The following is a 19,671-nucleotide window of genomic DNA, read 5'->3' on the forward strand; positions in this document are numbered from 1 at the left end:
GGCATTCAATTCATCAAAAAGATGTAACCGTATATCTTAAATCGCGAACATGAAATTGTAAACCATTGACATTTCCGATGTCCAGGTTAACCAAGTTCTACAAAGATAATCGAATTTGATAACATCGCAGCATTTTAAGCTAATTCGATACTGGAAATCAAGCACACCAGTAATGGAACAGAAACATACAAAACTGATGTCCTCTCTCCTTGCTTCTCCTCTTTCAACACATCATTTAAGAAGTGATCTTGCTAGATGTTCGCGGGCGGTCGCCAATGCTTGGCTTATTGTCTGCAAAAAGAGATATGCATACATTAACAACATAAAATTTGGTGGCAGGGAGTATCCAGTTGTTGACACAGTATTTTTACACGTCAAGTTTAACTATCTAGCGAACGGATATACCTGCTCAGACAACGGAGCTCCAGCGTCAATGCTATGACTTGCAACCTTACTTGCTATAACATTTGAATCAGTCTCAAGAACAATACTGAACAAAAAATAAACAGTTAGGCTCAGGCTGCGAGATTTGAGGTCGAGTGGGTCATGATTCGTAAAAGATATAAGGTACAACCAATCTAAACAAGAGGTAGCAATCTTGGTTCTTATATCATTCTAGCTTTTCATTTAGCTTACCCGCCATCAACAATTTCATCAAGGCATAGTAAAATGAGATCCAAATTCTCAAGTGCTTCCTTCTTGTCCACATTGCCTCTGTACAAAAGAGAGCCCAAATTAATATCAAATTACAACTACTTGAGAGCAAAAATTATCAAGTTTTATGACGGGAACAAAGACCTCAGGAGAATGCCGACTGCATCAAAAAAACCCTGGAGAACTGTGGCTAAAATGAGCTCATTTTCATTTTCACCTCCAGTTACAAAAAAGTGAAGGTCTTGAACAAACTTGTAAACTACAATGGTGCCCTCAAACATTGCTATCTCAGCTGTACAGGAAGAAGCAACAAATTAATATGGACGCAGGTCGAATCAAAACAACACAATGCTTCATATGAGGGGATATCAGTTGATAGGGATTCAAATAATTTGATGACATATGACCTGTACAGAAATAAATAAAGCTTAAATTACCTTCTGTCCGTGCATTTGTCTTTTGAGTTTTAGTAAACACAGCTTTCTCAAAAGATTCTTTGGCAGCATTCGTTGGCCAGTCCTCCTCTGAATAATACTTGACAGCCACACGTTTCCCTTCGGAATCAAGGAGGAGGATGTTCTTTATCGAAGGGCATGACTCCTACAATCAACAACCAATAACTGATTTGCAAAACATGAATCATTATAGGATCACAGCACCAACTGATTCTAGCACTACCGTTACAAAAGGGTCCGATATCTCCCTCATCCATGCTTATCGTGTACATCTAACATTGTGATTGCACAATTGTACTTAATATGTTCCACTACAAGTTCACGCAAATGATCTCGCGGGATCATAGTTGGTTATGTTAACTCATTTACAAGCTTATATTGAACATCTTAAAATCTTAAGTGTGATCCGTTTACAATGTCAACTACATTGTTTATAACAACATGAACAAGATCAAACAAACACATAAAACTAGTAGAATCATTTCCCAGGATCACGGTCCGCTACGGTAACTCAGTTGCAAGCTCAAATGCAAATGGGACCATGTATGCCATTCATCTGTTAATTTTGAGTCATTTAACAGCATCAAATCAACAAGAACAAACAAACATAAAATCTGAACAATTTATTATCTTCCAATTAAACAATGCATACATACATACAGATATAACCTTAATTTCAAAAATATGCATTTCATTTATGTTAAAATTGCAGGATCTGCTAGATCCTGTTCTAAGGAACTTGGATCCGACCCCAACTATTCCACTCACAAACAGATCAAGAAGCTGATACCAATGTCTAATCCCTAACCCTAACCCTAGCCCTAAACATTTGCCAAATCAATTGGAATTTCAAGAGAGAGAAAGATGAGGAGTGAGAAAGAAACTGACCATTTTGTTCGGAGGAGAGCGGAGTCTCCGACGAAGCAGCAGAAAGCACCGAAATTTTTTTGTTTTCGGCACACGCTTTTTCAACTTTATACTTTCCCCAACCCACCACTTAATTTTACGTTATTTCCAAAAAAAAAAAACCCCGAAATTAATTTTATTTGATAATAGTTCCACCAATTTTATCCGATTTTTCACTTCAGCCTCTGTTATCTCTCTTATATTTCTCAGTCACGTCCTGGTCCTACCGTGAAAGCTTCGCAAAGTATATCTCGTTTAGATGTGCTTTTAAAATAACTAAAAATATTTTAAAATAAAAAAAATTTATTTGAAAATATTTTTTTCATTTGAATTCACTTTCATTTTTATTAAAAATTAGTTCAAAAAATATTTCCATAAAAAACGTAATCATTTGACATACACATCTAAACGATGCTCTGCCCACCGTTCAAATATCACCTTTCCTTCCGGAGTCCGCAGAAGCATTCATGAGTCGACTGTTGCAGAAGGTTTCTATCTCTCTCCTCTCTCTCCTCTCTCTCTCAGCTTTCCCTTTTGCTGAAATTTTCTCGGGAAAATTTACAGGTACCATTAGCATCTGTGTTTCAAAGCTTCACTGGAACTCATGGACGGTAATTCCCTGCATGCCCTTTTGTTTGATGATAAAAAAAATTGTATTTTTTTTTAATCTTCAATTTCATTTTTTTATAATTTCTCGACTTACCCATGTTCGGTTTTTCATCGATCATGTGATTTATTGTGTTGTTTGATGAGAATTCGAGATTTGTAGGTTAAAAGATTGCTGCTTTACCTTCAATTTTCTTGTTTGGAATTTAGAATTCTCGGATTTACTTATAACTTGAACATGCACGCATTCTTGACGTTGGATTGTTCTGTGAAAACAAATTTTGGACTTAAAATACAGTTCCGGTAGCCGAGTGTTTGAGATGGTTCGGAACAATGTCATTGTGGGATTGTCATCCAGTAGAAAATCGGTTTCTGGATTTAGAACTTTTTGCACTGGCAAAGGTGCGTCCAGACCTTTCGTCGTTTTTGTAGTTTGATAATCAAATGCAATTTCTCTCGGAACTTCAATTTATGTAACGATTCCTTTCAAGTAATCTTGGAGTGCCAGCATGCGGTAGAACATCCCGTGACTTTGGTATAATTCTATCGAAGCCATTTAGGCGTCGTTGTTCCATTCACGAAATTTTGGACATCAGCTGTATCTGTTTACTTCTCAGGAGTAGAGATATAGCTTGGAAAGACCAATTTTTCTTGTGCGCAAGGCTTAATCCGCATGGCCGAAAACTAAATTATCTACTCACGCCTATAGCCGATTTGTCTGTGATTTATTGCATTGGCCATTCGGAATACTCTTGTCCTGGTTTACAACTTTGAGTTATTGCTTAATCGGTTCAGGACCTTTATGAGCAAAATTTTAAATTTCAAATTATTCCCAGTCCTATTCGGGGTTGGGAGTGCAAACATTTGTTCAAGTGTCATCTTTGTTTTTTCTGTCTAAAGTGTCATCCCTGTTTTTTCTGTCTATCCTCCATAGTTAGCTTGTATGGTTTTCAGTAAAATATTGAAGCTCGTATTCATTGAAGGGAAGGAACCTGCCTCTCAATTTGCTGGGCTGGGCTTATCCATGACTGTTATTTTCTTATTTAATAAAACTGGCATTGATTATTATTTTTTATATCGAATTTTCGTAATACTAATTTTGATATCTTTGTTTGTAAGCGAAGTCTTATTTTTCTTATTTGACGCTGTTTTCTGGCTGCTTTAGATTTGTCAATAAAGAAGTGTGTGTCTTGCGACTCAAAGGATATGCGACCCATGACTGAACAAGCAGCAAATGAATTAATCACAAAGGTTTCTGATTAAATGAATCACCTGCAATATTTATATATATACACACATGTATGTTTCTCTTGTAATATATATACACACAGGTATGTTTCTCTTGTAAAGCTAATATATTTGGTTCAGGTGGACGGATGGAATTTGGTGCATGAAGGTGATGCCTTGAGACTGAAACGGTCATGGAAAGTTAAGACCTTCACAAAAGGACTTGAAATGTTTAAGCTCATAGCTGATCTTGCAGAAGCAGAAGGTATTTTTAAGATTGTTTTTGTTTTCTGATGAGTAGCGGTAGCTGTCTGCATGTATGAAGAATGCATTCGAATTTAAATAAGATGGAATGCGTCTGATGTGGATGGAAAACCATAATGTGTAATTGTGTATGTTCTAGGTCATCATCCAGATCTTCATCTAGTTGGATGGAACAATGTAACAGTCGAGATATGGACACATGCGGTTGGTAAGGATTCGCCATTAATTAATTGGTGCTATATATTTATACATGTTTCGTGAATAAGACCAGTATGCATTAGGTAGCCTTGGAGGGCTGAGGTTTTTCTGTCCCCAAGTCTCGGTGTATATAATGTTTTGCTTATGAAGTTTTCCTACGACCATTAAAGCTTTAGGAAATAAAAGTATTGTAATTCGTGCTTTACCTTGAGGAAAATGGTTGGACATAGTGTACTTGAAGCTTACTCAATCCAGCTATTTGGCTCAGACTTTTGTTTTGTTTTGGTTCCTGGCGTTCGTGAACCAAATATTTCCTTAAAAAATTGCAGTGTAATTAGATGGAATTGTACCTCACCAAAACTAACCAGCCAAACTCCGAATGTTCCCTATTCTGCACCATTTGCTAATAATGGTACAACTAGAGATCACCTTAATACAACATTGAAAGGCATTCGATGTACTTGAAGAGCCAGTTCATTTGAAAAGTTCGATGCACATGAGATATAGTTTTTGACGTGATATGCGTTGTGCAGGTGGATTGACCGAGAATGACTTCATACTTGCTGCTAAGATCAATGGAATCAGCATGCAACACCTACTTAGGCGGAAAGCTACCAATTGAACCGTCAAAGCTGTGTGAGAAAATGTTTCCATGGAAAGACATGTTTTCGGGTTTTGTTTGGCATCGTCTTCGGTTTGAAGTGACGCATTGTAGGAGATTACCTGGTTTGATACTGTTTTCTTTTTTCTCTTAGCAAGCGTGCCTGAAGGCAGATACTCGAAGGTACCGTTTTCTTTGTGCTGTGGTGATGCAGATTTCATATTCCAACTTTTTAATTTTGGTTTTATAATTTTGCAAGTTAGTATAGCTGTGGGCTGTTTTACCAACTCCATGTGTGATGCGTCCAAATCTTGACGGATTAAGATCCACTCCGGATCTCTGTGTCAGAAGCTCGCAGACCAAGAGATCTGGACTACTTAATTTCAATCTCACGGCTCTCATTAGTCTATCCAATTGGTCTACTTAACAAAAATTCAAAACTGAAATGGTCCGGATCTCTTTATCTCTTTTTTAAAAGGTCCGATATTTTAATTCGCGAGCTCTAGACAAAGAATCCAAAGTGGATCTCATTTTATATCTCGACTGTGACATTTTTCCATCCAACTAGACGAAGACGTGGATGATGACCAGAACATACACATTATGGTTTTGCATCTACATCAGACACATTCTATCTTATTTAATATTTCATTAGGTGGGATACTATTTATTATCGCAGAATAATCATTATTAAGTCACATTTTTTTTACTATGGATGAGTTCAAACGATAATTTAGCGTTGTACTTGCGTATGTTTGAAGGTGTGGAAAACTAATGAAAATAGCTTGAAAACTTTGAGTTTTAATGATAAGAACAAAATAAAGAGTAAAGGGAATAATACCAAGATTGACTTTTTAATATAAAAATGTAGTTTTTCGTTAAATGAACAGTAACGTAGGCTTATCGTTAAAACTTTCTAAAAATAACTAAAATCAGTTTTAGATCATCAAAAGTGTTTATGATAGTGTTTGACAGAAAAATTTAAAAGTACTTTTAACTTTTTAAAATAAATAATTTGGTAAGTGTTGGGAATTAAAAGGTACGTATTACCTAAATAAATTTGATTTGTTGGATATTTTCTATGGAGATTGGGGTTGTTAACTTGTACTTTCAATGCCGTAAAACGCATTAAAAGCTATGATCCAAAGATTAAATCGACTAATTATAAAGGTTTAGGGAGTAATCGGCTAGATTTAAAGTTCATGAAGAAAATTGACAGCACCTTGCAAAGTTCTGGGGAGGGAAGGGGGGGCAATCAGCGAATATCTTAAAATAAATCCTTCAATAAAACATCAAAAAAGCTTCCTTATGTCTACTTCATGCATTCATCTAGTCATGCAGATTCATTTATGAAGAATTAATTGGAATAAATATTACAATTTGTCAAGAGTAATTCTACAAAATAACGTCAACTAAGGGTTACCAATGAACACGCTTAATTTTCTGCTTCTCCCTTGGTTCCCTTTTCGAATTTACACCCGGCCTACCATACAAATCTTGTGACGTTCGACGATTGTTTGCATCTGTAACAAGTAGCAAAAGGCGTAACACGCTTCAGATCGGAGAATGTAAATATACCGTTTCATTGCTCGATGAAGGACGCCCACCTTCTCAGGAGAGGTAATTCGTGAACAGCAATGATCGGCAGCAATGCCTGCAACCCAAGCACAAAACCCCCATGTCAGTCGGATTGTAAGTTACTGTAAGCACACAAAAATACCAGTTAAAAGTTCCTGTAGTTTGAAGGGAACAAAAATTGAAACCATTCATCAGTTTGAATCACCGTGTGGCAGATAGTGCGATGATCCAACACCACCACTTCCAAGCAATTAGAAAATGTAGGTTCAGATATGACTAAAAACTACTGCTCATAGGGTTTACCGGGTACCACATCTCTCCGAAAAATTTACCCAATGTTTGCCGGGTATCACATTTTGGATTATTCATTAGACTAAAGCAAAACCTAGCAAACAAATCTGCTATTCATTTACATTCTTTCAACCATCTACTATTGCTCCACTGAAGATTAGTTTCATCGAGTCGATGCATGTGAACTGAGTTTTTCATCCTCTTTGACTTCCTTAAAACTTAAAACCGTGCGCTGGTAAAGAGCAGAACGTATAACCTATTTCCGTTTGGTTTGATTCCCTAGTTTCCCTCAGAAGATAAGTTCTTGTTCCTAAAACGTCCTGTTCGGTGAAGAAACAACCAAAAACCAGCAACTGAAAAAACCCACATTGACAAAAAAAATTTGGTACTTGGTGTTCGAAAAGTGTAGTCCATCCCTAGAACACCACGTTATTTGATAGCAATACTAACATGACTGGTTCTGGTTCGCGTTAAGATTTCATAGAACTTTGTCCAACAACATGAATCGTCAAATCAGATCAAGCAATGCATGTCGGGGACCAAACAATCATGTTTAGAACACGCAATAATGCACAAAACTTCACACCAACTAAGATAGCAACGCGATTCTCAATGTACTAATTCGAGTATACTTGATATTCAGCTGACATTGTAGCTACACAGTTACCACCAACAAGTGTGGATCCAACTAAATACACTTATCAATTTTGACCACAAATTGCAGATTCAATGAACATACTGGGATATAAATAGCACATTAGTACCTCCAATTGCAGCCTCATTTCGAGACGGGTTTTTGGAGCAGAGCAGACAAGTAAACCTCGCCATTCTTCAACCCACCGGAATCGTTCTTACTCGCCGTAGCCCACTTCACCTTCCTGTACCCCAATTTCCCAATCAACGGCCCGAAAACCTTCTCAAGATCCACCCCTTTGCTGAAAAACTGATCCAACCACAAGTACCCTCCTCCTCTCAACACTCTATCCGCATCAAACAGCAAAAACTCCAATGCCGTCACCGGTATCCACCGGTTCACGGCGTGCCCGCACCGCACCAGATCCACCACTCCGTCGAACACCGGCAACCGTTGCTGCAGCGGAGCGTGAATTGGCACCAAACCCCTCAGCGCCACCGCTTCATTGTTGGGGATTCCAAGGTTCATGGTGGTCGTGAGAATGGTGACATTGTAGAGCTTCATCCTCGCCGCGAAAGTCCCAGTTCCACCGCCGATGTCGATGCCGAGACGGAGGACCGAGTTGGCTGCTTTGGCGATTTGGAAGAGCTGAGGGATCGGGAGGTCGAGCTCCGACTTGTAAGTCATGAAGTTGGACAATTCGTGAGGCATGTCGAAGCCCAAATTTGGGTTTTTGCCGCCGAGGCAGCTGAAGCTTTTGCAGGAATACTTGGCCCACACGACATTGGAGTCAGGAAGCGACGGAGGAAACGGATTCATGGGGAGAGAAGAAGTGGGCTTTGGTGGGGTTCTGGTAAAGCAGCGGCGGCGGGGGAGCGGGTGGCAGCCGCGGAGAATGAGGGACTCGGCGAGGTCGGAGTCCAGCGGGCAGAGAGAGAAGGGGGTGTAGGTCATGTACTTGTGGAGGAGGTCAGGGTGGTCGTGGCAGGATGAGGCGATGGGGGAGAGCTGAGAGTAGAGGAGGAGATCCGAGGGGACGGTGGGTTTGGTTGTTTTGGCGGTGGCGGTAGAGGGAGATGGGTGGTGGCGCGTGAGGTGGTTGATGGTGGCGCGTATGGTGTGGAGCTGGTGGAGGAGATGGTCAGGGACTGGCTGGGGAGTTGGTGGTTTTGGGGTTTGGAGAGTGGAGGAGAGGTGGTAGAGTGAGAGTATGTTGGTGGCCACCATAGCCATCAGCAGCAGCAGATTCAGACCCATTGTCACTCCCATTTGCTTCACTCTCTGTTGTTTCTCCAGGGTTTTGATCTCTCACTCTCTCTCTCTCCCCTCTCTCTCTAGATTTCTGGGTTTTTTTTGGGGAAATGGAGAGTGATTGAAATTTTTGGATTTAGCATTTTGAATCTTGTAATTTGTGATGTTCTTACTGATTGTTTGACTTACCAGTGAAGCAAGTGAGCGCTCAGCGGGGTCAGGTGTGATTCGGTATGAACAGCGTATTAGATTTGAGATTTAATTTGGGGATTCTGGACCGTTCGATTGGGACAAGTGTGCGGGTTTCCACTTTCCTAGACCATGCAGATGCTGATTTGTTGGAATCCAACGGCTTGTAAGACATTTTGTAGTAGAAAAAAACTGTTTTTTTTTTTTTTTCAATTATTAGACCATCTCTAACCTTTAGACCATCTCCAATGCTTAGTCTAAAAGCCAAATTTTTTAGCCCGAAAAATTTGGCTTTTAACCTATAAATAACTTTTCTGCTTCAACCGTTCTAACTTAAAATTTTAACCCGGGATTATTAAAGAATTAAATTAGGCTTTTTTTTTTGTTAAATTAATTTTTTTTTTTTAAATATGTAGACTATTGTAAATTAATTTTATGAACATTTTAACCTAAAAAAAATTTAAATTCCGATAAATATTGGGTGGAGTCCACTCCGATTTCTAGGCTAAATTTTGAGGGGAATTTGGCATTGGTTTAGCATTTAGCATTTAGCCCAAAATTTCCCCTTGGGTTGGAGTGGTTTTGGGAGGAAATTTTGGGGGGTAATTTGGCTTTTAGCCCACCATTGGAGTTGGTCTTAGAGTAAAATCTAAAATTTTTAACATATAAATAATTTTTTTGCTCTAATCTTTATAGCTTAAAATTTTAACCCAAATTATTAAATAATGAATTTAGGCTAATATTTTTTTAACTCAATTTAAAAAAATATATGTATATGTAGACTATCCTAAATTAATTTTATGAACATTTTGAGTTAAAAATATTTAAATTCCGATAAATATTGAAAAATCACTAAATTGACACATGAAACTCATGAAACACTATGGAAAAATATAAAACACAATAGAGATTGGAAGAATTGTAAACAGGAAGAAATGGTTTTGGAAGATGGTAGAAAGAAAAATTGGAAGAATTGTAGGAGAAAAGTGAGTTTTGTGTGGATGTTTGAACAAATACATAGGTATTTATAAAGTTTTCGGGTTAATTTTGATTTATATATATATTTTTAATTATTTTAACCGTTGAATTTAAATTTGGGTGGTTAGATCTTTTTTTTTTACCATTAGATTTGATTATATTCGATCTTAGCCATTAGATTTAATATATATATAAATATAAAACTAAAAAAAAAGTTTGAATGTGGACTGTTGGATGAACTAACGGCCCAAATGATTGTGGCTGCCAAATCATAAAAAAGCCATTGGGCCCAGTTACCCATCAAACATCAAGGTAGACACCCCTATGTGGGTGGGTCATATTTTCCGAGCTCTACCAAGTTTTTTAGGCTAAATCTTGAAGGGAATTTGAGTTTTTTTTAGGTTTTAACACTAAACCCAATTTTAGAACTGTTGGAGAGAAATGGAGGGGGAATAAAAGGGAAAATCTAGGACTTACTCCAAATGAAACAAGGCACATCAAGAGAGATGATGTAGGGTTTAAAATACGATAATGGGTACGATAAAAACACATGTAACTTTGTATCTCAACAAAAAGTTAATAGCAGTAACGTAATTTTATAAAACAAAATTTTACTTTTTTTTTTTTTTTTTTTTTTTAAACAAACGATATTATTTACACTAAGGGGAGGGGGTCAACTTAGCCTTACAATGGGCTTGCAATAATGTGATTCAAATTTACTTTTGGCGAGAATCAAACCTAAGACCCCTCACTTATAAGTGAAGAGGAATACTACTAAACTGTAGTACTAAGTTGCCCCTCTCTTTCAATTTTAAAATTAAAAAGTTTCACACATACTTTGTATGTGCATACATCCATGCATTTACAATTCATGTGACTGTGTTAATACTTTTAAAAGGTATTTTATTTGCTTGCAGTTTGCGTTTGATACCTGATAAAACAAATCTTGGTTTTTGTTTTTCTTGTGACGGGCATGATACATTTGTTATGATAGAATCTGGATCCTCTTTATGAAGATCACAGGATCTGTGAATCATATTCGTTAATCGTGCGGTCAAAATTTATTTTAAATATTTTTATTTAAAATTAAATACAAACGATACCTGAAAAAAATTGATAACATAATATACAATAAACGTATACAATTTATGAATCCTTAAGATCCTTATAAAAAAGATGCGGAGAGGATCCTGTTGGGTTATGATATTATATATTATGTGACTGATTTGAAAATAAAAATATTGCAGTTGATAAATAAATTTTAAAAATAAAACAAAAAGGCGACTCTACGCACAGTAAACACTATTGTCTGTTGGTTAGTTATAAAAGTGCTTTTAGAATCCGCGTCTGCCAAACGCAACCTGTTTCGGAGACTCGATCGCTCATCTGGAACTCGAATCAATGGTAACGTATTCCTTCTCTCTCTGATATCTTTTTTTTTTTTTGAATTTCATTTCTGCATTTTTTTCGGCTGCTATTTTTAGGTGCAGATATCAAATGTAGTGAGATTAGGGTTTTGGGAATTGTCTGTAAATGGTATAGAGTTCTTGTCGATTTTATCTTCGTTCTCAAAATTAGGGTTTGAGTTGAATCATTCACAAGTTTTGATGCTGTTTTGGATGATTTAATTTCGTGCGGGATTGTGATTTTCTTTGGGATTTTGGTGTGCAACTGGCTAAGAAATGAATATTGGGAGTTCAATGTTTACTGAGGAATTGGTGCTGCCTGTACACCTTTGATGTTGTGAGAGGAAGAGAGTTGTAGCTGTCAGGGTTATAGGGCATGTCGGCTTTTTACACCGAGCAGGCATAGAGATCAATGGGATTTGAAAACTTCCTTAAACTGTGAAACATGCTCAAAGAGAGTTAGGTATATTGAAGGATATACATATAAGCATGGCTTTGAACATTCGTGCGGATTGTTTGTATGTCTATTCAAAAGATTTTGTTGACTGTCTTGGTAGTCGTAAGGTGTTCCAAACTGTCTGTCTTTTGAACAAGTCGGGAGATTTGGTTCACAAGTTCAACGATTTTTCTTTTGGTTTTTCATTTGGCTTCTGGGAATTGGGATGCGAGATGTACTATGCGATGGGGTTTGGGAGGGATGGGGAAAATGGGTTCTGATTTCTCAATCCTCATGTTTCTTTGCTGGTCTAAGAAGGGTTTGTGATATATCACTCAGAAACAGGTTTTATTTTCACAAAGCTATGAGTTCGTAGATTTCATTAAACTCTGTCCAAATGCTGCTATTCAAGTTCTGCACTTTGTAATTGAAATGGGATCCCCATTAAGAATCCCCAGGTATTTACATGTATGTGTGTGTATACTTAGGAAAAGAATCATTTAGGTAGCTGAGTTGGTTTATGGATAGCGAATGGCAGGAACTAAATGCTGTAGCTATAGTTTCTGGTATACATATCATCGTGGTTAGCAAAATATTTATATTAAGGGAAGTCTTTCGTCAAGTGTTTTGTTTGCCTGTTGTTAGACTTTTGTTGTTTTTAAATTCGTGGGTCTCTCTTTTAGGCTGATCCTGAACTAGAAGCAATCAGACAAAGAAGAATGCAGGAGCTTATGGCTCAACATGGTGTAGTAAGCAATCAGCTTCAGTTCATTTAAACATTTTCGCCAAACTCTGTGGTTGCGTTTCGTTGCGATTTTTTGCTGATCTCACTACCTTACATTGATCAACAGGGAGGGTCTGGAGGGCAACAACCAAACCCAGAGCAGCACAAGGCAAATGAAGATGCCAAGAGGTTGGGTTGGGTTTCAGATCAATTTGGACAACGCTTCTCCAAAATGTTCTTATTGATTTGATTAATACATAATGCAATTAATGCAGGGAGGCCGAAGAACGGAGGCAGATGATGCTTAGTCAGATTGTGTCAGGCGAAGCTCGTGAAAGAAGTAAGTTAATACGTCTAACATTTTCATTAGTTAATACGATTATTTTACTTGGTACTCTTTAGAAAATTTCTGATATCAGCACTTCTCCTCTCATGGACTAACCCATTCTTGGTCTAGTGTATTTTGGCACGAGAAGTAGATTGTTTAAAATAATGACTGAAAGATGATATGTTCGTACTTGGTAGAATTACGTTGGGTTAGCCTTATCTGTTGGTCTAATTCATTTGCTGCTATACATTGTACAGTTGCTAGAATTGCTTTGGTGAAACCTGAGAAGGCAAGGGGTGTTGAAGATGTTATACTGAGAGCTGCTCAAATGGGCCAGATAGTTGAGAAGGTATGGTGTGATACTTCATGTCATGGTCGGCTTTATAGTTTCTGTGCAGGGCTTTTTTTTTATTTTGAAGTGCATTAACAAGAGTTCGTTTAAACAGAAGCAAAGTGCTCATTACTTCATTTTTCAGGTATCTGAGGAGAGACTCATTTCGTTGTTGGAGCAGATCAACAACCAAACAAACAAGCAGACCAAAGTCACTGTAAGTTGTGACCAATAATACTGAATTCTGTTTCTTCTTTTTATAGGTGAAGTTTTACATGAAAAAATATACTGGGTTTTGACGTCTTTCCGTCACTCATTATTCCAGATTCAGAGGCGTCGGAGCGTCCTTGAGGATGATGATTGATTTTGTATGTTGCAGTTGAGGACATTTTGTTCTTGGTTAGTTGTATATTAGAAAAAAGTACTTTGATTATTGGTTTGTGTAATGTTCAACTCTATCCATGCTTGTAGCCTGTGATTTCGACGTTTTCCGGTAATGTCTTGACGTGCAGATATATCCGTTCAATTTATATTTTTTGGATGCATATACTTTCGAACTGGTAAAGCTTGTGAATCCTTGTCGATGTGAGGTAACATCACACGATATGAGGTGCTCCATGTTGTTTGAGAATGGTTGAATGGATGCAGTCCTTGCGGGACGTTCTTTGGTTAGAAAAAGGTACTCTGAAAGCCAAATCGGTGAAGACTCAGTCGTGTATTTTGTGATGAGCTTATTCTCGTTGAGAATAAATTTCACATTGTGCTATTTTTCATATTATCAATTATTTTTACGGTGAAACTCAACTTTTTTTATAGTATCAGAGCAGTTTATTTTACGTGTGAAGTTCAAAACGGTCATACATGCTCCATGTCATTTCATTTGTGTTGTTTATGTATTGGTTTAAAAATTTGTCACACGTGGGGATGCTTTGAGAATGATCCGTTGACAGACGTTTAATTAGTGGACATGGAAGGTTGCAAATTTGATGATAACAAGCTGACAATGATAACTACAAATTTGTCAAACGGACGAATGATAACCACAAATTCTGTCAAACGGATGGATGTGATGGCGGTAGTTTTATATTCATAATAAATGCTAATGAGACTTTTTCAAAAGTAAAATTTTTTATGAACGCTCATACAACGCAATATTTTATAGTATTAGCACGAAAATTAACATTGAAATATGAGATGACAAAAATCTATAAAGAGTTTCATTTTTAAGAGAGTCTCCTTAGTATTTTTCTTTACTCCATCTCTGTATGACCATCTAGAAGAAGCGATGAAATAATTGATGCTTTCCACCAAAAAAATTTACTTTCAATATCCACTGCCAGTGTCACTTTCATCAAATTATCCAATAATTCAATTCAATTGTTAATGTTTTTTATAGTTGTTTTATGTACAAATTTGTTTTGTGCTTAACTAATTCTGAGGTTCCACCACATGGTCCACCACATCTAATCATGTTACAATGTTGAGTTTGGTTAACTAGAAAACAAATACCATTTAAACAAAATTAGGAAACAAATGCATCACAACTAATTACTCATTATTTACAATCGAATATAAGTTGGACAAATGAAGATGCGAAATTGGTTGCAGCAAGGAGACGATAAATTGTCGTAGCTTGCTTAATTATGCCTACATTCGACACAACAAATTATTTAAGATGTGTAAGTCAGTAAAATTTATACTAAAAAAATGTCACATGCCGTATGTGGTGGAAGTTAAATCGTAAAAAGAAGGTGGGCACGAGGATTAGGAATCTCAACACTAACATAGAGATATCAACTTTTTTTTGTTTACAGAAAATTCTTTCATGTTACGAACATTGGAAGACATGATTTGATATTTTATTTTACTTTCATTTTGATATCAAAAACCTAAATCATCTAATGCTGATAATGTTTAACGTTACGTAACATGAAAGTAAAAATCATTTTTTACATTGCAGTTTATTTTGTTGGAAAACTACATAAATTACTTAAGATTTGACCTTCAAAAATAAATAAACCCCAAAACCATAATGTTTGTGTGTGGTCGAATCGTATTCAACTGAGGTCCCCGAATCTCAGTACGCAACACATGTCGAACTCTGCCTCTCGCTCGCCGTAATCCTGAGACGTTGATTCTCTCACCCCATTTAGTTATCCTGCACTTTTTCGCTTAGGCTTTCGCTTCCCCAGCTCCCAACAAACCGACCGAATCTATTGAATATTTGACCCAAAGATCCCTGATTTTCTATCCCATTTTTCCAGACCAGCAAAAAAAATCTCCAGTTTCCGGTTTCCCGGCGACGCCAAGAGCGGTTTTCCGGCAGACCCAGAGGGAGAAGAGCCTCTGCTTCCATACGTAGGCAGCCCAACAGGTGAAAAAAATTGGACGTTGACCCAAGTTCCTTGCAACCCTCCCCACAATACCATTTCTCCCAACCAACCAAAACGGTTTCCGGTTTCCCGGCGGCACCAGAAGCGGTTTTCTGGTGGACCCAGATGGAGAAAGAGCCATTACTCCCATACGTAGGCAGCCCTAGAAGAAAGCTGTCACCTTTACCGACTCTCTGCCCACTTCCAGAAGAGGATGAAGTCACTGTTCCTTTAACCCCTTCGGAATTCAAAGACCGTATAATCTTTGGCCCTGCAACTGCTTCGACGCAGGATTCTTCTCCTCTCGTCGATGCATTGACTCTGCCTATCAATTCTCCCAGAACTTCAAGACCCCCTTCGTCGTCTTCTCTGTTGGACTCTGTAGCCACAATCTCACAGGACCCACAAACCCAACAGCCACCCCTGCAATCATGGCTCCTCGACCCCAATTGCTCATGGACCAAAACCAACCTCCACCGCTCCAAAACAGCTCCTGCCATGGCCGTGATCAACGAGGTGGCGAACCGGCGCTCTGTTCCCCGACCCCAATTCGGTTCACAGTCGATTGTAAGACAAGCTGTTGTACTTCTTGTTATATATCTTGCATTGGGTGTGGCCATATATTGGTTTAACCGTGATCATTTCGCTGCGTCGGAGACGCACCCTGTGGTTGATGCATTATACTTTTGTATTGTGACAATGTGCACAATTGGGTATGGAGATATTACGCCTACTACTACTGCAACCAAGTTGTTTTCGATAATGTTTGTGTTGGTGGGGTTTGGATTCATTGATATTTTGCTTAGTGGGATGGTTAGTTATGTGCTTGACTTGCAAGAGACTTATTTGTTGAGGAGCCTTAAGGATGTGGGTGAGAAAAAGGAGTCCTACATATTTGATGTTAAGAAGGGGAGGATGAGGATTAGGATGAAGGTGGGATTGGCGTTGGGAGTTGTGGTTCTTTGTATTGGGATCGGTGTGGGTGTGATGCATTTCGTGGAAAAGCTTGGATGGTTGGATTCGTTTTATCTTTCGGTTATGTCAGTTACCACAGTAGGGTATGGTGACCGGGCTTTCCAGTCTTTGCCAGGACGTATCTTTGCTTCAATTTGGTTGCTTGTGTCGACACTTGCAGTTGCTCGAGCATTTCTGTTTTTGGCTGAGGCTAGGGTGGATAAGCGGCATAGGAGGATGGCGAAGTGGGTTCTTGGTCAGGATATGACTGTTTCTGAGTTTCTTGCTGCTGACATTGACAATAATGGTTTTGTGAGGTATGTGTTATTATTGAGTCTTTTGACATTTTGATCAGTGTTGTGGTTTGAGATTGTTTTTCTTTTGATTATCTATTCTATGAATATACTCATTCGAAACTACCTGTTATAACTAGCTTTTGGATGAGAAGTTATAATAGAGTACCTGCTTATGAAATGAGGCCGTGCACAAACCCCTCTCCATTCTCCTTATCATGTTAGTTCATCCCCCTCTGCGGGTCTTAACAATTTAGCGTTTCACTTGTCTTCAGCACAATATTCCATTCATATTCTAATTATCGAAATTTGTTGCAAATTTCTTGGGCGTGGGAAAAGGGTTTGTTGTTGTTGTTGTGTATAGAACATTGTTTCTATTCCTTAATTCCTTACGGGATAGTCTCTCTGAACTTTGTCTTGGAGTTGCAACTGGTAATCTGATATCCTGCATAGTCCTTTTGCCTTCACTCCTTTTGGAATTTAATGTATAGCATTTGAAGTTGGAACCTTGGGAACTGACGTTTGATTTAGCATTTTCGACCCCTAATAATGAGTAAAGTAAAAGTTTTGATTCAGTTATCTTTACAAATTAGTGAATGTACTGTTTGGGGTTTCTACCCCCTATCTTACCAAAAATAATAATTAGTCAATGTACTAAACAGTTTAACACTTATGGGACCAAAAATTCTTGGTGATGAAGAGAATATGAGTGCGAGAGTTGATTCAAGTGCCTAGGTTACACCAATTTTGAAGAAGAATAAAAAGAATGGTTGGGTAGTGACCTTTTCGATTCAACGTGCATTGATTATTTAGTTCCTTCTAGAAATCTGGAGGTTGAGCAACTTGTATAAGTTGTCCTCAGTGCTCGGCAACAATGTGCTTGAATTTTGGTTTTTCTTATTGACTAGTAGTTTCAATCTTGTTAGCCTAAAATTCTTATCATAAGGAACTTTTGATTATAAACTAGTGCTAGTTTTTCTCTGCTGACTTCATTTATTTGTAAATTTCTAATCTTAAAAATGTATCTGTCACTGGTGCGGCTTATTTCTGTTTTCTTGAGTCGTTGACTTATTTCTTTGCTTATTCTGAGTTACAGTAAACTGCAAATAGTCATGTTTAAGTTGGCTAATTGTATTGGCCTTACATGTGCAGTAAGTCGGAATATGTCATATACAAACTCAAGGAGATGGGAAAGGTATCAGAGAAAGATATTATGCAGATCGGCACCCAATTCGATAGGCTAGACACTGGGAACTGCGGAAAGATAAGCCTTGCTGATCTTATGAGTCGACCTTGATATCCAAGTACCTTTTCATTACTTTTCATCTTGATACAGCAACGCAAGCATATACCTTCTCTCTTTAAACATGAAGTATGATAAGCCAGAGATTTCACGGAAGTCACAAATGAAGCATGAACTTCGCTGCCATATCGGTTGGTCTCTTGCCCATGCATCCTAAGCATCAAATCAATCTTTCGTACTTTAAACGGTGATGCATGATAACCCTCTCGGATGTATTTCCTGTTTGTATACAACAGTCAACAACTAGTTCAGACTCGTAGGCATATTCCAGGAATACTAGTGATGGGAGAACCTCAGCTGTTTGAGGGTAGTTTCGATTTTATACGGATTGAATGACGGTATAGACGACTAGCGGTTATCTTGCCGAAATGAATATAAAAGATAAAAGCTCAGAAATCTACAAAATGTTACATTTTGCTTAGAGTTTGAGACCCTTTTTTTTTACTGCTTCATAACTGTAAATTAGTACCAATGAATGGAGAAGCACCTTGTTTACGTCTCTCGTAGCTTTCTTTCTCTGTTTTGTTGCATTGAGAGATCAAGTTGTTGATAACCACAAATATGAACACTTTGGTAGTTTGATTTTGTTAAAATGTTGCTTTTTTCTGCATCAGCAGGTCATGAGTTGTAGTGTCAATGAATTGGGTTTGAAACGAAAGAATCAAAGGAGTATTGACGGACATAAGCAAGGGGATGACTAGATGAGTGCATAAAGAGAAAACAAGAGCGAAAATTATTGTCCGGCACTCATAACTTAAAATAGCCGTTATTCTGCCGCCCCGACAGCATGATTTTTTCGGCTTGATAACTTGGTACCAGCTGGTGCATTGTCACCAACACATAACAAAAGTTTGCCCTAAATCTTTAGAAACAAAAGTAAAAAGTTAAATGTGGAAAGGTTATGTTGAAAAATGACAACATGTGTGTTTGAATGTTGACGGCACACTCTCATTGAAAGTTTTGCTGCCCACGTTTCTGCACAAGTACGTATGGTCCATACTTATATTCTTTTTCTTGGAAAACATGAAAGGCAATCATAAGAAACCCTAGAGTCTTGCATTTTCGACTCATGATTTACCAATTCTTCTCTCACATCACACACACACACACACACACACACACACATATACATATACATATATATATATATATATATATAAAAGTGAATTTGAATGCCCAAATCTACGAATGAGGATCCTCTTTGTGAGGATATCCTCCAATCACGTCTGTTTATTGTACATCTTGTGGTTATAGAGCATTGTAAATTTTTTTATGTAAAATTGAATATAAATAGTACCTGACGAAAACTAGCCGCATGATGTACGATAAACAGACGTAATTTGATGATCTTCGGATCCTCACAAAGTGGATCCGGAGAGGATCCTCATTCCAAATCTGCAAGAAGTATATTCTGCTGTCAACTTGGGTTATGCGGTTTCAAAAGCTTGATCAGCAAAGCAATATCCACTCATAATCACTTGCTGACTTATTAGGGTGATTGAATGGAAAGGAGACCAAGGGAGGGGATTGAGAGTAATCAAACGACTCGCTGATACCAATGTTAGATTCTTGCTTTCCATCTTCCATAATTGAACAGAGAATGATAGTTTCCCAAAATACCAAATACGATTTCATTAACTGCCTTTCTTCTTTTACAAGATACTATTTGTAGTAATCCTTTAACTCTTAACA

The 19,671-nt window shown here is 37.8% G+C and overlaps 5 protein-coding genes across 8 annotated transcripts; 3 read left to right on the top strand and 2 right to left on the bottom strand.

The window, feature by feature from the left end:
* Window positions 1–9: 9 nt before the first annotated feature.
* LOC137724547 (coatomer subunit zeta-2) lies at window positions 10–2,137 on the bottom strand. Its single transcript, XM_068463310.2, has 6 exons — window positions 1,998–2,137; window positions 1,092–1,254; window positions 799–946; window positions 637–714; window positions 406–490; window positions 10–291 (listed from the first exon to the last, which is right to left on the bottom strand). The coding sequence occupies exons 1-6, from the start codon at window positions 1,998–2,000 to the stop codon at window positions 232–234; spliced, it is 537 nt and encodes a 178-aa protein (XP_068319411.1). The 5' UTR covers window positions 2,001–2,137; the 3' UTR covers window positions 10–231.
* A 250-nt stretch (window positions 2,138–2,387) lies between these two features.
* Window positions 2,388–5,198, top strand: LOC137724548 (Transcriptional coactivator/pterin dehydratase). Its single transcript, XM_068463311.2, has 7 exons — window positions 2,388–2,503; window positions 2,580–2,626; window positions 2,920–3,023; window positions 3,787–3,872; window positions 3,990–4,113; window positions 4,252–4,320; window positions 4,844–5,198. The coding sequence occupies exons 1-7, from the start codon at window positions 2,483–2,485 to the stop codon at window positions 4,930–4,932; spliced, it is 540 nt and encodes a 179-aa protein (XP_068319412.1). The 5' UTR covers window positions 2,388–2,482; the 3' UTR covers window positions 4,933–5,198.
* A 976-nt stretch (window positions 5,199–6,174) lies between these two features.
* Window positions 6,175–8,852, bottom strand: LOC137724549 (putative methyltransferase At1g29790). Of its 3 annotated transcripts, none has more exons than XR_011067452.2 (3): window positions 7,545–8,830; window positions 6,519–6,565; window positions 6,175–6,434 (listed from the first exon to the last, which is right to left on the bottom strand). XR_011067452.2 is itself a non-coding variant. In XM_068463312.2 (2 exons), the coding sequence occupies exon 1, from the start codon at window positions 8,681–8,683 to the stop codon at window positions 7,559–7,561; it is 1,125 nt and encodes a 374-aa protein (XP_068319413.2). In that variant the 5' UTR covers window positions 8,684–8,852; the 3' UTR covers window positions 6,175–6,565; window positions 7,545–7,558. The 3 variants fall into 3 exon arrangements, 1 of the variants encoding a protein (XP_068319413.2); XR_015962298.1 differs by having other exon boundaries at window positions 6,254–6,434; window positions 6,519–6,611; window positions 7,545–8,833; XM_068463312.2 differs by having other exon boundaries at window positions 6,175–6,565; window positions 7,545–8,852.
* A 2,246-nt stretch (window positions 8,853–11,098) lies between these two features.
* Window positions 11,099–13,602, top strand: LOC137724550 (uncharacterized). Its single transcript, XM_068463315.2, has 7 exons — window positions 11,099–11,236; window positions 12,358–12,423; window positions 12,526–12,587; window positions 12,674–12,738; window positions 12,984–13,075; window positions 13,203–13,274; window positions 13,383–13,602. The coding sequence occupies exons 1-7, from the start codon at window positions 11,234–11,236 to the stop codon at window positions 13,419–13,421; spliced, it is 399 nt and encodes a 132-aa protein (XP_068319416.1). The 5' UTR covers window positions 11,099–11,233; the 3' UTR covers window positions 13,422–13,602.
* Window positions 13,603–15,069: 1,467 nt separating this feature from the next.
* Window positions 15,070–19,060, top strand: LOC137724551 (two-pore potassium channel 3). Of its 2 annotated transcripts, XR_011067455.2 has the most exons (3): window positions 15,142–16,700; window positions 17,829–18,110; window positions 18,597–19,060. XR_011067455.2 is itself a non-coding variant. In XM_068463316.2 (2 exons), exons 1-2 carry the CDS (start codon window positions 15,556–15,558, stop codon window positions 17,971–17,973), a joined length of 1,290 nt encoding a protein of 429 aa, XP_068319417.1. In that variant the 5' UTR covers window positions 15,070–15,555; the 3' UTR covers window positions 17,974–18,478. The 2 variants fall into 2 exon arrangements, 1 of the variants encoding a protein (XP_068319417.1); XM_068463316.2 differs by lacking the exon at window positions 18,597–19,060 and having other exon boundaries at window positions 15,070–16,700; window positions 17,829–18,478.
* Window positions 19,061–19,671: the final 611 nt, after the last annotated feature.

This window comes from Pyrus communis, chromosome 5 (assembly GCF_041283825.1).
Source record: "Pyrus communis isolate YQ-2024b chromosome 5, ASM4128382v1, whole genome shotgun sequence".
Lineage (NCBI taxonomy): Eukaryota > Viridiplantae > Streptophyta > Magnoliopsida > Rosales > Rosaceae > Pyrus > Pyrus communis.